The sequence below is a fragment of the Dipodomys ordii genome, unplaced genomic scaffold, assembly GCF_000151885.1.
Source record: "Dipodomys ordii isolate 6190 unplaced genomic scaffold, Dord_2.0 Scaffold95, whole genome shotgun sequence".
NCBI lineage: Eukaryota > Metazoa > Chordata > Mammalia > Rodentia > Heteromyidae > Dipodomys > Dipodomys ordii.
Window position 1 is genome coordinate 1,977,648 of NW_012267311.1, and position 22,650 is coordinate 2,000,297.

At 39.3% G+C, this 22,650-nt stretch overlaps 1 protein-coding gene across 2 annotated transcripts in view; it reads right to left on the reverse strand.

Moving 5' to 3' along the window:
* Nucleotides 1-22,650, reverse strand: part of Ddx58 (DEAD (Asp-Glu-Ala-Asp) box polypeptide 58) — a 46,609-nt gene that overhangs the window by 11,918 nt on the left and 12,041 nt on the right. For both annotated transcript variants that reach the window (XM_013026655.1, XM_013026654.1), the window contains exons 4-16: nucleotides 21,087-21,234; nucleotides 20,010-20,117; nucleotides 18,190-18,297; nucleotides 17,902-18,055; nucleotides 16,639-16,897; nucleotides 14,295-14,457; nucleotides 11,910-12,014; nucleotides 11,059-11,216; nucleotides 10,324-10,459; nucleotides 6,986-7,134; nucleotides 4,360-4,450; nucleotides 3,245-3,415; nucleotides 1,967-2,118 (exon numbers count right to left, since the gene is read on the reverse strand). In XM_013026655.1, the coding sequence (XP_012882109.1) occupies nucleotides 1,967-2,118; nucleotides 3,245-3,415; nucleotides 4,360-4,450; nucleotides 6,986-7,134; nucleotides 10,324-10,459; nucleotides 11,059-11,216; nucleotides 11,910-12,014; nucleotides 14,295-14,457; nucleotides 16,639-16,897; nucleotides 17,902-18,055; nucleotides 18,190-18,297; nucleotides 20,010-20,117; nucleotides 21,087-21,234 (1,902 nt within the window). The remainder of the gene's footprint in view (nucleotides 1-1,966; nucleotides 2,119-3,244; nucleotides 3,416-4,359; nucleotides 4,451-6,985; nucleotides 7,135-10,323; nucleotides 10,460-11,058; nucleotides 11,217-11,909; nucleotides 12,015-14,294; nucleotides 14,458-16,638; nucleotides 16,898-17,901; nucleotides 18,056-18,189; nucleotides 18,298-20,009; nucleotides 20,118-21,086; nucleotides 21,235-22,650) is intronic.

Below are 22,650 nucleotides of genomic sequence, written 5' to 3' on the forward strand. Positions count from 1 at the left end.
GTACTCACCCTGGAGCTGGTTGTTTCTGTGTGGTGTAGGTCGTCAGTTGTTGTTGCAATCGGAGTTCAGTTGGGGTGGTTGCAGGCTGGGTTGGGCGGCCCCCCGAGAATGTGATTTTAAATCATGAACACTACAGAGTGGCATACTGAATTGTAAAGTCTGTCTTCAGGAGGTCAAGCTGTGCTTTGTGCTTCTGTCCAATAACAACTCATTTTTTGGCACATACTATGCTAAGCAATAGATACTCATTTTATTCTGATAATTGTCCAGTGAATTTTTAAAAAACTATGTTTTCCCAACTTTACAAATGAGGAGAGTGATGATTTACAAGACATTGTCAATCATGATATAAAAGTAGCACTATAAGTAGAATAGAGATTTGAACCTCTGATCCTAGTAATAAATATCCGAGGATATTTGATCTTGTCCAAAGATTCTGAGATTACAATCCCTATAAAGGTTCTGGAGACATGGTAAGCATACATGCACTGTGGCTATGTTTTTTTTTTTTTACTTTCTTCATCTCTTTTGATGATTCTGTAACAAAGAAGTTACAATACAATGAAGGTCACGCCCACGAGGCTGGCCTGAGAGATTCATCTCTCCCAGGTATGCCTGACTGTTCCTACCATGCAAGGACATCGCAGCACCTGTCCCGTGATCTGGCAGTTGTTTTATGAGGGCTCTTCAGGTGATACAGAGGGGAGTGTGAGGAACAGGTGAGGAGAAAAGCTGTGTCCTGCAGTGTCACAGTATAATTCTCAAGAACTGTCTGTCAATTTATGAGCAAACTTATCTCAGCATGCCTTTTGCATCTAAAAACAGAACTTCAGGTGTGAGCACTAATGAAATCTATTTCATTACTTAAAAACACTTAAAAACAATACAATTAATGGCTATTATAGGATGGAACTTTAAAACATAGACAATGTCTTAATTAAAAGAAAATCTTGACTAGCCAGGTGCTGGTGAGTGACACCTGTAATCCTAGCTTGTTAGAAGGCTGACATCTGAGGACCATGGTTCAAAGCCAGCCATGGTTCAAATCCAAGAGACTCTTATCTCCAACTACTCAGCAAAATGCTACAAATAGAGCTGTGGCTCAAGTGGTAGAGAGCCAGCCTTGAGCAAACAAAAACTAAGGGACAGGGCTGGGAAGGTGGTAAAGCGCTTGCCTTGCATGCATGAGGCCCTGGGTTCGATTCCTCAGCACCACATAAGCAAAAAGGAAAAAAAAAGCCAGAAGTGGCACTGTGCCTCAGGTGGTAGAGTGCTAGCCTTGAGCTGAAGAGCTGAGGGATAGTGCCCAGGCCCAGAGTTCAGGCCCCACGACCGGACCCAAAAACAAAAAAACAAAATACAAAAACTAAGGGACATCCGGAAATTATGTAATCACTTAATCACAATAAAAAAAAAGAACCTGGGGAAGGGAGGGAGGGAGGGGATGGTAGGGGGAAAACAATGGAGGGGGTAACAATGTTCAAGAGGAAGTGTACTCATTACCTCACTCATGTAACTGTAACCCTCTGTATAGTATCTGTACAATAAAAAAAAAAAAAACTAAGGGACAGCATGCCCCAGTACTAGCATTTAAAAAAAAATCCTGAGAAAATGATAAAAGATGTCATAATTTTCTGAAATAACTGCTTATTTAAATTGGTACAAACTAGGAAGACGATTGGCAGTGTTTACCAAAACAAAAAGCTCACACACAGCTTTGACTCAATAATTCTACATCTAGGAATTTTGAGATAGAGTTAGGTTTAAAAAACTGGGTTAAAAATTCCTAGGATTGTCAGTGTTGTTATTGTGAATAGAAAACAATTTCAATGTCCAGTAAGCAGGAAACAACAGTTTAGTGGATCATTGACCACACAGTTGATGTTAATACAGTTAGTTGATAATAAGAGCTATGGCTATGCTAATATGGTCAGATCCTGTTAGAGTAACAGATGAAGAGTCTTACCGTTTTTTCAAACTGTGCTACATCCCATGCCTGAAGTCTAGAAATGGATTCATTCATCATTTTTTCCTTATACATGTTCATCTGTTCTTTTTCAATTACATCAGCATTGCTTGTCAAAAGGAAGCACTTGCTACCTCTTGCTCTTCCTCTGCCTAGAAAATATTGTTACTTAGTGTCTTTGAAAATTTGGATACAATATGAGAATATATAAATTAAGAGAGAGAACTATTCCTAGAATTAAACTTTGGTTCAATGAATCCTGCTTTCCAGGAAAGCTGAACTTTTAAAAATGCAGATATCCACCTTTGTGTTAAATATGCACATACACTAGGCATCTACCTAGGCTAGCTCCTTTGAAGACTCTAAAGATGAAGCATAAGGGCAGCCATATTGTCAGAAATCTTGCTTTAAGGATAACCCAACATGAACCCTCAATGTGACAGAGGATCCTAAGATGAATAATAAATAGATCTTCCCTGAAGAGCCTTTTATGCAATGAGGAGATCAGTTCACAATCACCAGAACATAGGAAGATTATTATAAATGCTATTGGAAAGACAGGTACATCTGAAGGAATGAGGGCATGGTGAGATGGAGGCAGGAGACAGAATAAAGAATGCCAGTACATGAGCAACTCTTTCAACAAGCAATAAGCCAAGTCTGGACTGGACTGGATAATGAATCGGGTACACATAGGAAGCAAGTCAGGAAGATAAGTGGGTGCTGAAAACTTTGAAGACCCTTCAGCATTAAGGGAAATTGAAAATAACTGTTATTTCTATCTAAGGAGGTAGCAGGCTCCAGGATTTCCCTCCCCCACCCCAGAAAGGTAGTATGGCAGCTCTTCTAGAAAGTGGAGCGAAGTGGGACAAAGGAGAGACCAGGACAGAGACTCGAGTCCAGCGGCACAGAAGAATGCTGGAGCATTTCTTCTGGAATACAGTGAGTCTCCTCAGACCCTGCAGCCAGGAGAGACCTACATGTGGATTAGCAAAGCCTCAATCCAATCAAAAATCTCCTTTCATAAATACGTCAGTCATTGCTGGGCAAGGTAAGTGGTGCCATTGTTAGCTAGAATCACAGCGCTGTACAAGTTTGATGAGCAAGGCTGTGACCACCCAATCCTAACCGAGTAAGTCACCTAGGGTGCCAGAGTCCACTGTGCTATTGATCGCTTACTCTACCGTGACTCCGTGAAGGAAAAAGGTCTAAATGACAAACACACAAATCAGGCAAGATGGGAGGCGTGTTGGGAATGGCCTCCTAATGGCATCTCACCTCTGGTTTGGATCATTTTGATGACGTTGCCCACATACTCATACAAGATGATCAGATTGCACTGGGCGATGTCAATGCCTTCATCAGCAACCGAGGTCACAATCAGAATATTGTTATTGCTGTTGGCTCTGAATGCATCCAATACACACTTCTGTGCAGGGAGGGTCATTCCTAGTCAGAGCAGGAAAACATACAACAACTCACCAACCACAGTATTTTCCCCTGGGAAACCAGAATGCTTATCACATGCTGGGTGCTGTGCTAAGTGCTTTCTATTCATGATCTTCCCATCTTAGGCAGCTGGGTCCAGCCCTGTGCCTGTTTTTAGAGACAGAACATTTAGGGTGGCCTTAAACAGCTAGAAATCTGTCACAATACTACCTAAAGTCAAGTCCCACTGCTGGCACTTTCAAGTTGTGTGACTTTAAGCCATGTGATTCCAAAACAAATATTAAAATATTGACTTTTTCACAAAAACAAACAGCTACTAGTAATACTTTTAAAATATACATATAGAAGTCTACAGCTGACAAAACATTTCCATATCTACTCACTCATGGGAAGTTTATAAAGCCCTTTTTAGAGCAAATATTCATTTTGGGATAAATTCTATGGTGCCCCCTACATGCACAGGGACTTTCAGGTTTCATGAACTCAAGTTCTATAACCCAAATAAAAAGCACTGACATCTTCTGTAATCTATGGCCATGCCATTAAGAGTGAAATTCTTGTGTATAATAATCTATTAAACTCTCTAGTCAGTTGACTTTAGGTTAAATCAAAAGGGAATTTGTTCGAGGCGGGCCTGGCATATGCAGGTAAATTTTATAAAGGAGGTCTTGGGCCTTTCCTGAGCTCAGAGACTTCAAATAACTCGTGGTCGTGGAATTCCAACTACCTGCCCTACAATTCTTGGGTCTTATCAGCCCAACTGTGCAAGCATACATATATAAATACACATATACATATAAATATATATATATATAACCATGTATATGGATCATCTCCTGATTCTTCCTAATATAAATATTAAAAAGAATAGCATACTAATTTAGTACAGATATAGATGGAATATAGAGCCAGAACTCTCAACCGAGTTTTCGGTATATAAATACCTGTTACTTCGCCAGTTCTACCACGTCCTGTCAATATGCCAGGTTTTAGAAAGTTCAGAGCAGAATTTTCTTCAATCCAGTTCTTTAAAGCCTAAAATTGAAAAGAATTATCTGTTGGACACTACTTGTATCAATTCAATATTGTATCAACTCAATATTGACATATATCAAAAACAAAAGGCAAAACTTGCTGGGCACTGGTGATTCATGCCTATAATCCCAGCTACTCAAAAAGCTCAGATTGGTGGTCTGGGAAGGTGAATCAGTGGTAGAGTACTTGCCTTGCATGCATGAGGCCCTGGGTTCAATTCTTCAGCACCATATAAACAGAAAAAGCCAGAAGTGGTACTGTGGCTCAAGTAGTAAAGCACTATCCTTGAGCTGAAGAGCTGAGGGACAGCGCCCAGGCCCTAAGTTCAGGCCCCATGACTGACTGAAGAAAAAAAAAAAAGCTCAGGTTGGGAGGATCACAGTTCAAGACCCCTTCTCAACCCATAGCTGGGCTCAGTGGTGCACATTTCCTAAATTCATGGGAGGCTAAAATTGGGAGGATTCCATTTCTATTCTCAAGCAAGAAACTTCACAAGAATCTGGGTACAATTATGCATGCCTACCACCCTAGCCATGAAAGGAAGCTAAAATAGGTGGATCCTGGGTCCAGGCATATGCTTAAGTAGGAAGCAAGACCCTATTCAAAACTAACCAGCACTAAAAAAGATCTGGACGTATGGCTCAGCAGTAGAGCAGCTGGCTAGCAAATGCAAGGCCCTGTGTTCAAACTCCAGCACTACCATAGAAAAGAAAACATATGTGTGTGTGTGTGTGTGTGTGTGTGTGTGTGTGTGTGTGTGTGTGAATATATGTATATATATAGTGGTGGATTTCACACCAACAAACCATTTTAAACTGTATGTAATAATTTAATAGTATATATCTGAGTGACCTATTATAGTTGAATCTTTAAAATGTAATTTACGTGAAAAACCAAAGTGCACAACAATGAGTAAAATTAGCAAATGGGTTTGGAAGACCACAGGATGCAAGATCAATATACATAAGTCATACATAAGAATGAGCAATACACATAAATCATACACACGAATGAGAAACAATTAAAATTTGAAAATACTTTAAAGAGCTACTCTTTTTTTTTGGGGGGGGGGGAGGTCCAGTTGTGGGCCTGAACTCTGGGCCTGGGCGCTGTCCCTCAGCTCTTCAGCTCAAGGCTAGTGCTCTACCACTTGAACCGCAGCACCACTTCTGGCTTTTTTTTTCTGGTTATGTGGTGCTGAGGAATCGAACCCAGAGCCTCATACATGCAAGGCAAGCGCTCTACCACTGAGCCACCTTCCCAGCCCAAGAGCTACTCCTAATAGCATCACCAAAAAAGAAAAAAATATGCTGGATTTCCATGCTGAAAATGACAATACATCTGGGCACCATGGTTCAAGTGTATAATCTGGTAAATAGACTTAAATCTGAATAGTCAAGAGATGCTAGTGGGAAAGCAAGCTGGAGCCACAAGGAAGTATTTACGAATTACAAGTCTCACAGAGGACTTTTTTTTTTGTCAAAACAGAAAAAGAGCATTCCAAAATCCAAATAAGATCATCCCAAGGTCTTTCTGGTGCTGAGGAGACAAATCAACCCCTTCTAGGCTCAACCATCTATCCTGTATCTCCAGCCCGATGACCTAATTTTATTTGGTTTTGGTTGTCTGTTGTTTTGTTTTGTTTTTGCAGTGCTCAACCATGCCTCTAATCCCGTTTTGATTTTGTTTTTAAGACAGGTAGGGTCTCTAACTACTCCACTGTTAATTTCAAACTTGTGATCTTCCTGCCTCTGCCTCCCAAGGAGTTGGGATTACAGATGGACTCCATCATACCCAGCCTAATTTTAAAATGTGCTAAAGCAATCTGACTAGACACTTCACCAAAGATGATACAGACATAACTAATAAGCATATAAAATTGTCAACCAGGGAACAAAAGAAAGGGTGATATTGCCCAAAAGGAAATGTACTTTTTGTTGTTGTTGGTGGTGGTGGTTATTGAACTTGGCCTTGGTGCTGTCCCTGAGCTGTTCAGCTCAAGAGTACTCTACCACTTGAGTCATAGTGCCACCTCCAGTTTTCTGGTGGTTAATTGGAAATAAGAGTCTCAAGGACTTTCCTGCCCAGGCTGGCTTTGAACTGTGATCCTCAGATCTCAGCCTCCTGAGTAGCTAGGATTACAGGTGTGAGCCACCAGCACCTTGAGGAAATGTACCTTTTACCTGAGTTATAGAACTGTAACTCCTCTGTACATCACCCTTATAATAATATTTTTAATAACAAGCCACATTAGTCATTAATAGAATGCAAATCAAAATGTTAAAGTGATTCCATTGCACAACCTTAGAATAGCTGAAATTCAGAAATATGACTAAAACTACAAAAAAGGATGAAGTGCTTAGGTATTAAGACATGCTTGAGGTGCTAAGACAGTAAAGTATTGGTGAAGTATGAAGATAAATGAACAGATAATCAAAACAGATCCACACTATTGCAGAGCAGTACAGAAAGAACAATCTTTTCAATAAATGTTACTGGTCCAGTCTTTTACCCACAAGAGAAAGGAAGGCTTACATCCACAAGGGCTCTTGTTTTCACAAAGAGAATGGTTTTTGTCTCTGGATTTACATGGTATTCTTCTTGTAGGATCAAGTAGAGGTCTTTGAGTTTAGGGTTCTCATTGCTAGGATCCAAAGAAATACTTTCTAGTTCTGGCACCTTTTCTGCAAATGAAGAAAACTTTATAAAGGGCTTCTAAATCCTCAACTTTTAAGGCATGTTGAAACTCTGTTCAAACAGTTAACCTCTCAATCTTTTTTTTTTAAATAAGTTTTTTATTGTGAAAATACTGTACAGAGGGGTTACAATCACATGAGCAAGGTAATGAGTACATTTCTTATCAAGCATTGTTGCCTCCTCCTTTGTTTTTCCCCTACCATCCCTTCCTTCCCACCTCATCAACTACACTACCCCCTACCCCTACCCCAACCCCTTCCCCCCTCCGCCCCGCCCCAGCCTATATTGTAAAGTTCCTTTTCAACATAGCATCTTGTAAATCTCATTGTTGCAATGGGTCAACCTGTATCCCTGTTTAAACAATTTGTTTATTCCCTTCCCCTCCCCAAATTATACCATCAAATACAGTGAAAACGGGTTATACTGTGGGGGAGGGACATACAAAGCAACAAAAAAAATCACATGGTACCTTATAAATACATTAGAAGCAATAGCAAGAAAGAAAAAACCACTTGTGTCCCTATCTCGGGGTTCATTTCGCTTAACTTCATCTTATCTGACATTTTCTGCTTGTCCCAGACATATACTAGTTATTGCAAATAAGGGAAACCATAGGACCTATGTTTCTTTGGGCCTGACTTACTTCACTTAATATAATTTTTCCAAGTCTTTCCATTTTCTAACAAATGGGGCGATGTCATTCTTTCTGATGAACTTCTCAATCTTTGACCAGAATTTTCTGAGTAATAGCTGCCAATTTAAATTTAGTACAAACTTTAGGAAGGCAATTTGGCAGTGTTTGTCAAAGCAAAAAGCCCACACATCTTTGACCCAGTAATTTTACATCTAGGAATTTTGAGACATAGTTATATTTAGAAAACCATGTTGGAAATTTCAAGGATAGTCAGTGCTATTACTGAGAATAGAAAACAAACATCCAATAAGCAGGAGTAGATCACGGACCACATACTTGATGTTCATACAGTTGGTTGATAATAAGAGCGCTACAGCTATGCTAATATGGAAAGATCAGAAACATCTTTTTTTATGTGTATGTGTTAGCCTTGGTTCTTGAACTCGGGGCCTGGGCACTCTCTCTGAATTTTAATGCTCAAGGCTAGCATTCTACCACTTGAATCACAGTTCCACTTACAGTTAAAGAGTCTCACAGGTTTCCTGCCCACACTGGCTTTGAATTTGTGATCCTCAGATCTCATTCTCCTGAGTAGCTAAGATTACAGCCACTGATGCTTAGCCATATACGTATCTTAAGTTAAAAACCAAAGTAACAGGACAGTTATATTCTTTCATAATATCTTTAAGTGTGTGTGCATATATTTATATATGTATATATGTATGCATGTATATATAGTGATATGCTAGAGCCAGATCATGCCAGATTGTAATAGTCTATTATTGAATTTTCCAAAGTTATGAGAGCTCATCTTCAATTCAATTTCATTTGAAAATTTAGTCATTTAACAACTTAGTGGCATATTAAAAACAAATACAATAACAGCTCATGCTCTTTTTTTTCAAATCAAATCAGTTTATTGCATTTTATTATTATCTCAGCTCTTGTATTATTGACATGCAGTGTATCTGTATGATAGAAATACTATAGAATGCTGTGCTAATTTTCATCATTTTCGGCATTTGTTCAATGACATGATGTTGACTGCTTGAAACTAACTACAATGGAATTGTTATGGAAGCCCAAATAACACTAAAAAAAATCAGTACTTCATCTATACATGTCAGTCTAAATTCATGAAGGTGATGAGGAAATGGAGCAGATTAAATTTAGCTAATACACTATGAAGAACACAAAAAAACTAAGGAAGCATTTTCCAAGTATTTGGAAAACTATTATGCAATTCGGCAAAAAAAAAGGTTGGGGGGGGTGGGGAGAAGCTGATTACAATGACAGATGAACAAAGCTCCAATATATGTAGTATCATTTCATTTTACTCTTAACATTAATAAAAATACACACCAATGTGCATTGCAGAACTGTATTTGTGAGTTGCAACCATTGATTGGGCTACAGGTATAAGAGTTCCACAAAATCAACAAAGGCATTTTATATGAATCATTAGCTATGTGGAATTTACACAAATGAGTCCTTATTATTTCTAGGCTGTGTGCTACACATCACCATATCAGTAAAATGTACAACATCAGTAAAATTTAAACTCGTGTGTGTGTGTGGTTAACATTATCAGCACAGCACTGGTTTTACATAAATACAGTAAGCACTTCAGTTTAGGCCAAAAAATGAATAATGATCGTATCTGGAGAAAAAATATTTGAAGAAAGAATAAGAGCGGGGAGGAGGGGGGAATGTAGTTGTGGAGATGGGAGGGAAGGGATGGTAGGGGAAAAATAAAGGAGGAGGCAACAATGCTTGATAGGAAATGTACTCATTACCTTGCTCATGTAACTGTAACCCCTCTGTACAGTATTTTCACAATAAAAACTTATTTAAAAAAAGAATAAGAGAAATTTACTTTTGATTTAAAATCTTTCCATGTTTTTAGCAGTATTGAGCATGGCATTACGGGTCACTCTGGTTTTCTCTTTATATAGAAGTATATATAAATTAGTATTTTTTAAAACTTTAAAAAATTACTAAAAGTTAAATAATAATGCCACATCCTCTTTTTTATTGTAAAACTTGTAGTATTTCCTTAATTTCCAAAAAGAATCCAGTATAAATAACACTGATATCTGACATTCATACTCAGAATGACCAAAAAAAGTATACTCAATACATAATTCTATTGTAATTTAAAATAAAAATAATGAAGATAATTTCCAGCTGTATCTATGGTCTGGAATTTTTTTAACTGTATAAGAAGTACCCTTTGGGAATCCTACTATTTTTCCCTTTTCCAAACAGAAAATGGTACAAGCAATAGACTATTTCCTTAGGGACTAGATTTTACTGAAGCCAAATAATTTTACCTTTGTTACTTACCTTTTTTCCAGTATTGGAGTTTCATACATTCTACCAGTGAGCTTTAACCCAATCCCTATATCTTCTTAAGACCAGGACAACAGCTGGAGCATCTCCGAACATATAGATGCTAAATATGACACCATATATGTATTATGTATGTTGTCTTTTAAGCCACCAGGCGCCAATGGCTTTCTCCTCTAAACACATTCCTTACCTTCAAACCTTCGAGTAAGATCTTGCTCAATCTCATCAAATCCTGCTGACCGGACATTGTTGAAGAAGTCTTTCAGATAATTCAAAGCATCTTTCATTTGTGCATGCTCACTGATAATGAGAGCATCATTATATCTCTGTTTAAAATGAAAATCGTTTCAATATGTTTCCAAGGTGTCATATACTAGCTATATTTAAATTCTATTATCTGTACTTTTAATAAAGAGTCAGTGTAAAGACAATATTTCTTGTCACTTCCAACTGACTTTAACAAGAATGGCTCCTAATAGTTCTATGAAAATATCTGAATCAAAGACTATTGTTTAAAATGTTAACTGCCATATACAATAAGTAAAGTCACTTTGGATTCTAGAAGTCTCTCTTGGAAAAGAAAGCAAAAACTACATAGAACATGCATATTACATTTTTTAAAAATAATGAAAGCAAACTAAATTCCACATTAACTCATGTATAATTTGGGTGTTCAACATCACCATCTTTCCAATCATGTCAAATATGGGAATGATGGAGGCATGGCTAAGAACCTGAGCCTTTATATCAGCAGTAGCCTGTTAAGCTTTGGAAACCAAATAAAGATAATACTGAGTAGGATAACTTCCTGAGTTTTCTTCATATGAACTTTCTGGGAAGGTGAGCAAGCTCTTGGGGAAGAGAAGCTGACATTCTCTCCACTGCCATAGTAGAGTTCCCAGGAGAGGTCAAAGAAGGGACATACCCGCAGATGTGAAGTATACAGGAAGAGTGCTTTGCAAATCCTGCTCTCTTCCTCTTTGTCTGCCATCTGGAATACCATGCACTCTTTATGAACCCCAACAATCCACTGTTCGTATTTCTGTGTTCCAATTTCCCTATTTTGGATCTCAAATAAGTGTCCTGGGGAGGAAAGCAAAGGTTTTTACTGTGCCCTAATGCTTCTCACAGACACAACAGCAGAGAGGCATTTCCTAAGCTAAGCTATATGTCTTGGTTCAAAAATAGAAGAGTCTCTGGTGGTCAAGGCTCAAGGATGAGGAAAGTATACATCTTTGAGTTACTTTAGTATCTGTTCTTTAAGGCTCCTTGGAATGAGCACTGTACAGTGAAATTCAGTCAAGAGTTTTATTTCTGGGTTAAATGCTTCCCTGCACCTATTTCTTTGGAATAAAGGGACAAAGGAGAGTACTCAGACAAGTACCAAGGATATGTTCCTTTCCCAGCCCCAGGGACAAACAAGGCAGTCACTAATAAATTGGATGAATCACCAAGTCTTTACAGAACTTGTGCAGGCATGAACTAATCTATACGATTAGGAAATGAGCAGAGGATTGTGGGAATAAAAATGGTGAATGCAGAGTACCTGAGACAAGAAATAAAAAAGCAGACATTTCACATGTCCCTACTGACACCTCACTCATGCATGGCGCAAATACACCTCCAGTGTCAGAATGTTAGTACTTCCATTATGGAGCACAGTGACATGGTCAAGAAGAAAACAAAAAGATCCAAGCAAACAATACATGGATCTTCTCAAGTAGAGGAAACACAACACATGAGACTTATCACGCATGAAGTTGGAACCAAGCTTACCAAGTTGTTCAGAGACATTCTTTGCCAGACACTCTGTCTCCTTTATCAGTTGAGATATAATGAATTTAAATTTGTCAGTAGTCCGTGATTCTACTTTCCTGAAAACTAGAGCAATTAAAATTAAAGTGAGTGAGTACACTGGGAGACAGACAGAGAGACAGAAATTCTCTCCAAACCTTTTAGTGTCTTGGTTACTCTTTCTGGGAACCTGGAGGTCACAAACCTCCAGGGGGAGGTCCAAGTCATACAACCAATGCTCAAAAACTTTCCCAAAACTTCTCTGCTACTCACTGAACTGATTCTCACATATTTTCCTTTGTCTGGGTCTAATGCAGCTTCTCACATTGGCTTCCATGTTTCCACTGTACAAACAAGTCAAGCAGACCCCTTCTTTCATTATGCGATTTTTCCAGCAAACATGTATTAACTGTCTGTCATATGCCATGTTCTACATGTTCTGCATGTACGCACATTGCAGGCTGCAGGGTTTTGTGATGTAAGGATGAGCAAGGTGTTATGGAGGACAGGGAGTGGAATATCAAAGTCACTGAAGAAGAGGCAGTGTTGTAGAATAAATATGGGAAGCCAGGTGTCAGTGGCTAATTCCTATTATCCTAGCTACTCGGAAGCCTGAGATCTGAGCATCTTAGTTTGAAGCAAGCCCAGACAGAAAAGTCTGAGAAGTTCTATTTCCAATTAACCAGCAAAAAAAGGCTACACAGGATGTGTGACTCAAGTGATAGAGTGCCAGCTCTGATAAAAAGAAAAAGCCAAATAAAAGCAGTTCAAGCTCTAGTACTCACACTTACACACAAACACAAACACACACGCACGGGAAGTAAAAAAGAGGAAGCAGGAGCAGGAATAAAAGAAGGGACACAAGCTCAGAGAGAAAACAAATGACATGTTTGAAGAAGTCAAACGCAAGGAAAATAACATGGCTAGGTATATGATATTTGGGGTAAGATAAAGCCTGAAGGCTAGGTAGTCAGATTATAGAGAAATCCACACACAGCTAGACATAGGTGCTCACACCTGTAATCTCAGCTACTCAAGAGTTGGAGACAGGGAGGTTTGCAGTTCAAGGCCAGCGTTGGCAAAAAGTGAGTGAGTCACCCATCATAACAAACAAGTCACAGAAGTGATGTACACCTGAAATCTCGGAGGCATTAAGCAAGAGGCCTGTGGTCAGGGGGCATCCAGGGAAGTAAGTATTAGACCCTATCTGAAAAAAAACTAAGGCAAAAGGGATGAGGACATGGCTCAAGCAGTAGAGTACTTGGCTTAAGTTCAACTCTCAGTATTGCCAAAAAAAAAAAAAATTCACTAAACACTAAAAAGGGTGGTAACTTCTTTATACTCTTGACAGCTAACTCCCCAAACGGAACTTAACTGTGCCCTTGCCCACTCCGTGTGTATTTGTTCTGCCTTGGACTCAGTCACAGGCTGCTCAGAGAGCAAAGACAAAGCCCTATGTGCCGATACCTTCTGTACCTCTCCCCCTTACAGGGCTGGTATTAAAATAAAGGCAAGCCGGGCACCAGTGGCTCATGCCTGTAATCCTAGCTACACAGGAGCCTGAGATCTGAAGATCTCAGTTCAAAGCCAGCACAGGCAGGAAAGTCCATGAGACTCTTATCTCCAATAAACCACTAGAAAACTGGAAGTGGCGCTGTGACTCAAGCGGTAGAGCGCTCTCCTTGAGCTGAACTGCACAGGGACAGTGCCCAAGCCCAGAGTTCAAGCCCCACGACCGACCAAAAAAAAATTATAATAATAATAAAATAAAATAAAATAAAGTCAAGAAGTATTTGCTCTGCAATCTTGTATTTTTAATCACATTCTGATCATATGAGGATATTGGATGAATTCAGATCACTTCAACTGCATTTATCATATATGTACTCAAACTCAGTGGCTACTCAGAGCCCAGGGAAGGACTGGGCCCAGCCTCTGGCTACCACATGCTTAGATTTCCTCATCACTAGAATCGTTGGGCATTACTACTGGCCTCTTTATGAGGGTTTCATGGAGCCTGAGGGAGGAATGTTGGTTCCTTACAGGCCACTACAAAGGTTCACGCATTGTCAGAGGTAAGAAATCAATTAGGAAAACAGACTACAAATGTAACTGTTTGGGATCAAATAACTTTCCCATTTCACAAATTTTTGTACAATATGAGGGGTTTGGCACACAATATGCTTCGATCATATTCACTCTATTATGCTTGCTTCCCACCCCTCCCTTCTTCTTCCCCCTCCCCCCTCCCCGCCATGTTCTCCTCCTTCACCTTTCTACTCAAAGTTCAGAGTCTATCTTACATGACTGAACTGGAGGCAGCAGAGAGTAACAAAACCCAGAGAGCTTGTCACTGGATGCACTTACATTTCTGAGGTTTATACACAACTTCCTCCAGTTCTTCCACGTTCTCTCTGACGGTGGCGATGACAGAGGCATCCAGAGCGGCACACAGTCTGCAGATGTACAACATGGCTTCCTCCACAGTCGTGGCATCCCCGACGCCCACTGAGGCCGTCAGCCCCACAACCTGAAAGGAGCAGTCCAACAGCCGTGTTTTTTTCTGACATTCTCTGTGACATTGCACAAAGAAGGGTCCCATCTGGCAACCGCACCCAATAAATGCAGGAGTCACAACTCAGGAAACCCTTCAAGCCAAGTCTTCTCTGTTTTTGACCTTTGTGTGCCCTACCATAGGAAGAGAATCCTACTGAAGGAAAGACTGAAATGAGACACACGTTCATTCCGATCTCAGCCATGTCCCACTCACTGGCTGTGTGCCCCTGGACAATTACTTTCTGTTCTCAGTGCACTTGGAAAACAGCAGCTATCTAAAATGAAGATCTGTGTGGGTATAGTACAACAGCCACTCAATAACTACTGAGTGATTAACTCGCCAATTAGGAATTTAGTTAGCACCAACATTGTTCTAGAAGAAGCTACAAGACATGTAATCACTTTGGAAGGGTGCGTGTACACCAGAACTGGGATTACTCATCTTGCTTGTTTTCTGCTTATGTTCTACCACTTGAGCTATGTCTCCAGTCTGGCATTTTGCCGGTTGGTTGGAATCAGTGCTTACACTAAGTTACACTGAGTTAGCTTTGAACTTCAATACAGTTGGAGGATATAGGTGTGAGCCGCTGTTGCTCAGCTTAGAGGGGTACTTTTTTCCTATGAGCAAAGTACTAATTTTCTTTCAACCTGAACATTCTAAATGAGTAAATATTAGAGGATTTTTTTCTTTTTGTTGGGCTTGAAATCAGGGTCTGGGTTCTATCCCTGTGTTCTTTTGCTCTAGGCTAGCATTCTACCATTTTGAGCGACAGCTTCACTTCAGAGTTTTCTGGTAGTTAACTGGAAATAAGAGTCTCATGGACTTTCCTACCCTGGCTGGTGTCAAACCACAATCCACTGATCTCAGTCTGTTAAGTAGCTAGGATTACAGGCATGAGCCACCAGTGGTCAGAAGAGCTAGAGGATTTTATACAAATTGTAGAATAGCATAAATAAAGCTATGCTTCCCAACCTCCTTTGGGCCTCCCATATAACCAAAGGATGTTTCAATGAGTACCTCTTCAAGTTTTTATTTTGTTTTGGGCAGGAAAGAGATTTGTACTCAGGGCTTTAAGCAGGCTAGGCAGGTGCTCTATCACTTAAATTAGGCCTCCAATCCTTTTTGAGTTAGTTTCTAGAAAGAATTTCATGATGTTTCCTAGGAAGAGCCTTGAACCTCCATCCTCCAGATTCCTACATCCTGAGTAGTTGGGATGACAACCTGGCTTCTCTAGTGCTCACTCCCCTCCTTCCCAGATCCTTCCCCTATTCCTACGCTAATGGATCCCAGCAGAAGATCTAGCTCTTCTAGCTGTTGTCAAGAGACAACAGCAGCACTATCTTAGGAACAACTGTCTGAACTGACTCTTCTATGTGAAAATCGATGTGTTCATCCACTCGTCCCAGACCCTCTGCACATCTAGTTCTATCCATCATTCCCTTCCCGTGCTCTACCCTGGTAGGAAAAGTCTGTGAGACTCTTACCTCCAATTAACTACTAAGAAGCCAGAAATGGAGCTGTAGTTCCAAGTAGTAGAGTACTAGCCTTGAGCACAAAAGCTCAGGGACAGTGTCCAGGCCCTAGTTCAAGCCTAGGACTAGCACAAAAAAAAAGACAGGAAAGATGGCTCAAGTAACAAGAGCATCAACTATAAGCAAAATAGCCAAATGAACGTGAGAGACCCTTAGTTCAAGCCCCAGTATGAGCACATACAATATTCAAAACAAATTGCACAGGTATTAGACATGTACAAAGCTTCTCCTTGCCATTTCCGCTAAAGAATACAGTACAGTAACAATTTACATAGCATTTGCATTGTACTGAATATTATAAATAATCTAGAGATTATTTAAAAGTATGTAGGAGGACATGTATAGTTGCAAACAAACACTGTATCATTGTACGGAAGGGACATAAACATTAATTTTTGCTTTGGCTATCTGCAGGAAGAAGGTATGAAACAACCCCCCTTGGATACCAATAGAGAGCTATTAGCTAAGTGAATAAATGAATCAGTGAATCAAAATTGACCAATGAATTGTGCAATGTGGACTTAGAAGCTTAGGAAGACAGTCTTACAAGTGACTCAGGAGTAAGTAAATAGGACTGAGGAAGATTACAACTCTTCAAGGAAGTCCACTTAAGCGAAGATACCTGGGGCAGTGGATCTGAAGGTCCTCCAAGTTTCTGATCTAGGTAGCTGAACATGATCATGTTGTACGGGTGGTGTTTACTGGTATTGTGGCATTCGTCAAATATCATCAAAGTGAAAACAGACACTGACAGAATGCTTCCTTGCTTAAGACTATTCACAAGGATCTGTGGGGTTAAAATGATGATGTCATTGTTCTCAATTGTCTGCTGCACAGGGACGCTCTCAGCTGTTGCTCCAGAAATGCCTGCAACTTTGTACCTGGAAAACAATGAAAATGCCTTAGTACTAGCCAAATGTGAATGAGGAAACTCAAAGATGAAATGCTAGATCAGAACAGCAATGGATGAAGTCCTTCCTGAGTGCAAAGGAAATACTTCTGCCACTACTCAAGTCCTTGGCTCAGAATATGACATACTATAAGTGACTCATAAATGGAAGCTGGCTATTATTATAGTATACGTTATTCTTTCAAGTCACTACGAGATAGAGAATACTTAAAAGAGTAACATCAGGTGGACATGGTGGCAGATGCCTGTAATCCCAGCACTCAGAAGACTGAGAAAGGAAGATCATGAGTACAAGGTTAGCTTGGTCTTGTTTCAAAAACATTCAAAAAATACTATCAAATAAATTTTAAAAAATCAAATAAAACAATTAAATATGCCATTTACATGGCAAATTTATCCACCTAGTCATGTATGTTCTCTATAAGAGCAAACCATGATAGTTTAGAATTTCTGGCATAATCTAACAAAAATAATGTAAATCCATGAAGGAATTATTTCTCAATAATACAAAAGCTGAATCTAGCCAGGTGCTGGTAGTTCATGCCTATAATCCTAGCTAGTCAAGAGGCTGATATCTGAGGATCCTGGTTTGAAATTAGCCTGGGCAGGAAAGTCCATGTGACTCTTTATTTCCAATTAGCCACCAAAAAGACAGGTGTGACTCAAAATGATACAGTCTTGAGTTAAAAAAGCTAAAGGACAGCACCCAGACCCTGAGTTCATACCAACACACACACACACACACACACACACACACACACACACACACACACACATAATTTTGTATTTAATCATGACTTAACAAAAAACAGAACATAGTTCAAGTGACGGTGGTAGAACACTCACATAGCTCACCTAGCAAGCACAAGACCCTAGGCTTAGTTCCCCAGTACTGAAGTAAATTTAAAAACAACAGACAACATATTGGTTACATGAAGCGAGGAAAAAAGAAGTTGAACACACAGTTGTACCTACCCAAGTCTTTCAAAATACATTGAGAACACAGACTTCTGCTGTAAGTATACAGGAACCTGATTAGCAAAAAAGGCAACTTTCCCTTTTTGTCCTTCTGGAAATTGTTTGAGATGATGTTCACAAATAAGAAGTGAAACGAAAGTTTTTCCACAACCTTTTACACAAGAAAAAAAAACATGTGATTACTATTACATTATATATTTCTGTTAAAAAAAAGGTATTTGTTTATTTGGGGCTCTACTGTCAGAATGACAAGTAAACTGGTTGTAAGTAATGAAACAGGCGTACCGGTAGGAGCACATATTATTGTATTTTTTCCTTTCTTAGCAGGCAAAGCAAGCTCTAGTTGGTAATTTCGTGGTTTTAATGGGCTGTTCAAGTTGGTATGAGTCATGTCTGTAATATAAAAGGAACAAAATTACCAAACAGTGTGTGCCCCAAGAACCAGGCAATAACAGTCTAGTACACATCAATTCTGACTCGTGCAAGGATCTCATGTGAAGGTTTTGGAATCTTGTCTCTTAATAACCATTCTAGTTTCTGCACTGATTCAAAGTACAGAATTCTCTCTCATCAGCAAAGTATCAGTGGCAAGAAGGGAAGAGAAGTCTTATTAAATTCATTCTTAAACAGTCATGAAAAAAAAGAAAGTAAAGCAGGAATGGCCTAATTCAGGGCAAGGCAGTCGGCCACTGGCTATAAGCGAGACAATGCCCCATGGAGCAAAATAATAAGTCTCATCAAGATCCTTGAAGGAAAGCAAATGCTTGATTTTGGATTCTCAAAGTAACCTCTTTATGAAGAATAACCATGCTCTATAATTCTTCAGGCTCTCAAATATTTTTTTTAAATTATCACTGGCTTTAAGCATATAAAAATGTTAAGAAAAGATTACCAAAGTAATCATCAAGGGAGTCTAAACTACCATTTTAAAGAACGGGAAAGTTTCTGGAAGGTTAGGAGAATTATCTTCATTTAAAAGATATATAAGCATCAGAAATATTAGATGCAAGCTATATTCATTGTTTAGTCTATAATTTTAAAAAAGCCTTGTACGATTCCGTTGCAGAAGTAATCTATACATTCTCCTTTTATTTCATTTTTGTTTTGTTAGTGTTTTTGTTTTTTTGTTGGTCACGAGGCTTGAACTCTATCCCTAAACTTTTTCACTCAAGACTACTGCCCTACCACTTGGAGTCACAGCACCACTTCCAGTTTTCTGGTTAAGAGGAGACAAGAGTCTCAGACCTACCTACCCAGGCTGGCTTCAAACTGCAATTCTCAGATCTCAGCCTCCTAAGTAGCTAGGATTAAAGGTTTGAACCACCGGGGCCCAGCTTACATTCTCATTTTATTATGTTACATTTTTCCTCTGACACTACTCATTAGTAATCCTAATTTCCTTTCTGATCATCTTTTATAAATAACTATTTTATAAGAGCATGGCACACAACTTTCTGGTCTCACTGTGAAATATGCTCATTGCCTGACTTATGAAAAGGTAACCCTCTGTACAACACTTTAATAACAACAGTAAAATTACATGAAAACACTTTTAAGTATACAGTAAGAGTCTGATACATTTCAGAATGTAAGCTATTATGGCTATGTTCTAACTAATTTAAGTCTGCTGAAGACAGAAAGGAAGAAAGAAAGGGGAGGGGGGACCTCTCATAGCCGCAACTAAGTTCTACAGCAACCTCATGTGACTAAGAACAAGGCAGTGTGTGCACTTCAGCAACTGCCATGGCAACCATGGAAATCTTGGAGCAAATAAATGGCTCACTAATAAGAATATTTTAGAAACAAGGCTGCTTTGTGATCTCATAGCCACTGAGTGTCTGAAATTCCCTCATTTGATATCCACATACTGTCTTACTAGCAAAATCAAACTTTTAGAAGAGAAGATAAAAGCAGAAGCAGCAGTCATGCAAGAAGGGAAGCATATTTCTCATTATAAAATATCTATTTCTAACCCAAGTGCTCTTGTCTTTCTTAATTTCCCTTCCAAACCTTTTCACAAGGCTGATCAGACACTACCAAATCATGTTCTTCCACAAAACACCTGAAGGGCGCCATTGTGGAAAAGCATAAGCAATGTTAAGTACCTGAAGGTGGGCAGGAATTCTGACTAAGATTCAGGCAGTCTGGATCCTCGCGGAAGAAAATCTGTATGCTGGAAGCTTCTATTCTGTCATCTTCAACGTCTTTCTGACCTTTATGAGACAAAATAATCTTAGAACTTTAAGGTAATCTGATCAGAGTTCTGGTTTAAAAAAAGAACTCAAAAACCCAACACTAAAAATTTAACTTTCCATTAAGATTTCTCACATTTACACCCTTCTTATAGGAATTATTTTGAGTTTAAAGTCTCCATTTGTATTTGAATTCCAATGTCATCCCAAACTCTATTACTGCACGTGTGGAACATGAAGCCGGCAACTCTTCAGCTTGTAAATCCTGCAGAGTTGAAGCTCCATGTGAACAAGTCTCCAAGGGATTCGGATGAACATTACAGAATAGGGGCTTGACATAGAAGACATGGGTGTTTTTCATCTCTGATTGACTTTTAACTCAAGAAATTAGAAATGTATTTATATAGATGGTTCCTTGATCAATTTTTGATTTGAAGAAATCAGTTATTTAAGCAACGCTCTGAGAAGATGTGAACTTAAAGCCAAATGGTGGCTCAGATAACCACAACAAATGATCCTGTCCCCTCTCTTAGAGGGTTTCCATGGAAGAGAACCAAGCAAGAACTATCACTCTTGATATTCAGAGTCTATTCTGCACAGATGGTAAATTCTGCTGTTTGAAACTTGAACCCTAGAATTCTCAGGTGATTTCTAAATAACCTAAGTTCAAGCTCTGCATGCCTTCAAATTCTCGGGGCCGGATGGGCTAATTCTGGATGATAATAATTTCCTTGGTCCATTCATAAGGAGTTATGAACAATCAAACTAACTCCACAGTCAAGTGCCCCCCTCACACCCAGAATGCTGGGCTGTTACTAAAGATGTTGCCTTGCATATATGAAGGAAAAACCTACTCTGATGGAGCGTTCAAGTGGGTAGGAATGAGGCAAGCCCCAAGGAGAACCAAGAAGTGGGGAATGGGGGGAAATGAAAGCATGTTTCTAGAACATTCCTTTTATCCTCTTCAGAAGTCATTTTGGAATATCGTACCTTCCCCAACACACCACAGTTGACTAAATGTGTTCTCTTCTTTCTCCAAAGCAAGTTTCAAAATCTTGGGCCAATTTTCTTTATCTGATCTGATAAGGCATTCAACCATTTTCTCTGCACCTGCCATCATTCCTTTATTGGAGCATATCTAAGCAAGGCAAATGCAGTGTATTAAGTAATCATTTTAACTGTTTTCCCTTTATTATTTTTTTCCGCTAAAGAAATATCAATTCCAGTACTACCTCATTTGAAAGCATTCTAAATTATAGTCTAATGGGTATTCGTTACCCCCCTTTTTGCCCCATCCTATACTGTTGTAAGGTACTCCTGCCTTCATCTTTGTCCTTCACACACATCATTAGTCAAGCCAAGTCTTCTCATCTTCTGTTTATACACATTGCCATCAGCAATATATGGAAAAAATCAGTCCATTTGTTAACTATTCATAATACAGATATATTATTGTTGGGAAAAAGAAAATGGAAGAATGGCAAATCTGTGAGATTGGAATATATTGTAAACGTATGTGGAAATATAACAGTGATATCCTTCCTGTATAACAGTTAGCTAATAAAAATGCTTAATATATCAATAGATAGATAGATAGATAGATAGATAGATAGATAGATAGATAGATAGATAGATAGATGATATATTGCATACAGAGATATTTGGCAGGATGTAACAAAACATTAACTAATATTCTGCAGAGTGGAGGGATTTGTGTGACTTATTACTGACCATAATAAAATTCATTGTGTACAGTTTATTATATACCAGCCTTATGTAAATTGTTTCATATATGACCTCATTTAACCCTTTAAAAGAATATTAACAAAATACAACCTTTTCCCAGCTTATATATAAAAAAACAGATGCTTAAAGAAATTAAATGAGGGGCTGGGAGGGTGGCTCAGTGGTAGAGTGCTTGCCTTGCATACACAAGGTCCTGGGTTTGATTCCTCAGCACCACATAAGCAGAAAAAGCCAAAAGTGGTGCCGTGGCTCAAGTGGTAGAGTGCTAGCCTTGAGCTAAGAGCCCAGAGACAGAGTCCAGGCCAGAGCTCAGGCCCCACAATGGACAGAAAAAAAAAAAAGAGGGGACTAGGAAGGTGGCTCAGTGGTAGAGTGCTTGCCTTGTATGCATAAGGCCCTGGATTCAATTCCTCATCACCACCTAAGCAGAAAAAGTTGGAAGTGGCTCTGTGGCTCAAGTGGTAAAGCACTAGCCTTGAGCAGAAGAGCTGAGGGACAGCGCCAGGCCCAGAGTTCAGGCCCCATGACCAACAAGAAAAGAAAGAAAGAAAGAGAGAGAGAGAGAGAGAGAAAGGGGAAGGAGGGAGGGAGGGAGGGAAGGAAGGGAAGGGAGGGAAGGAGGGAAAGAAAGAAAGAAAGAAAGAAAGAAAGAAAGAAAGAAAGAAAGAAAGAAAGAAAGAAAGAAAGAAAGAAAGAAAGAAAGAAAAAGAAAAGAGAGAGAGAAAGGAGAGAGAAAAAAGAGAAGGTAAGAGAGAAAGAAGGAATGAATGAGAGAGCGCGCGCACACACACACACACACGCACACACA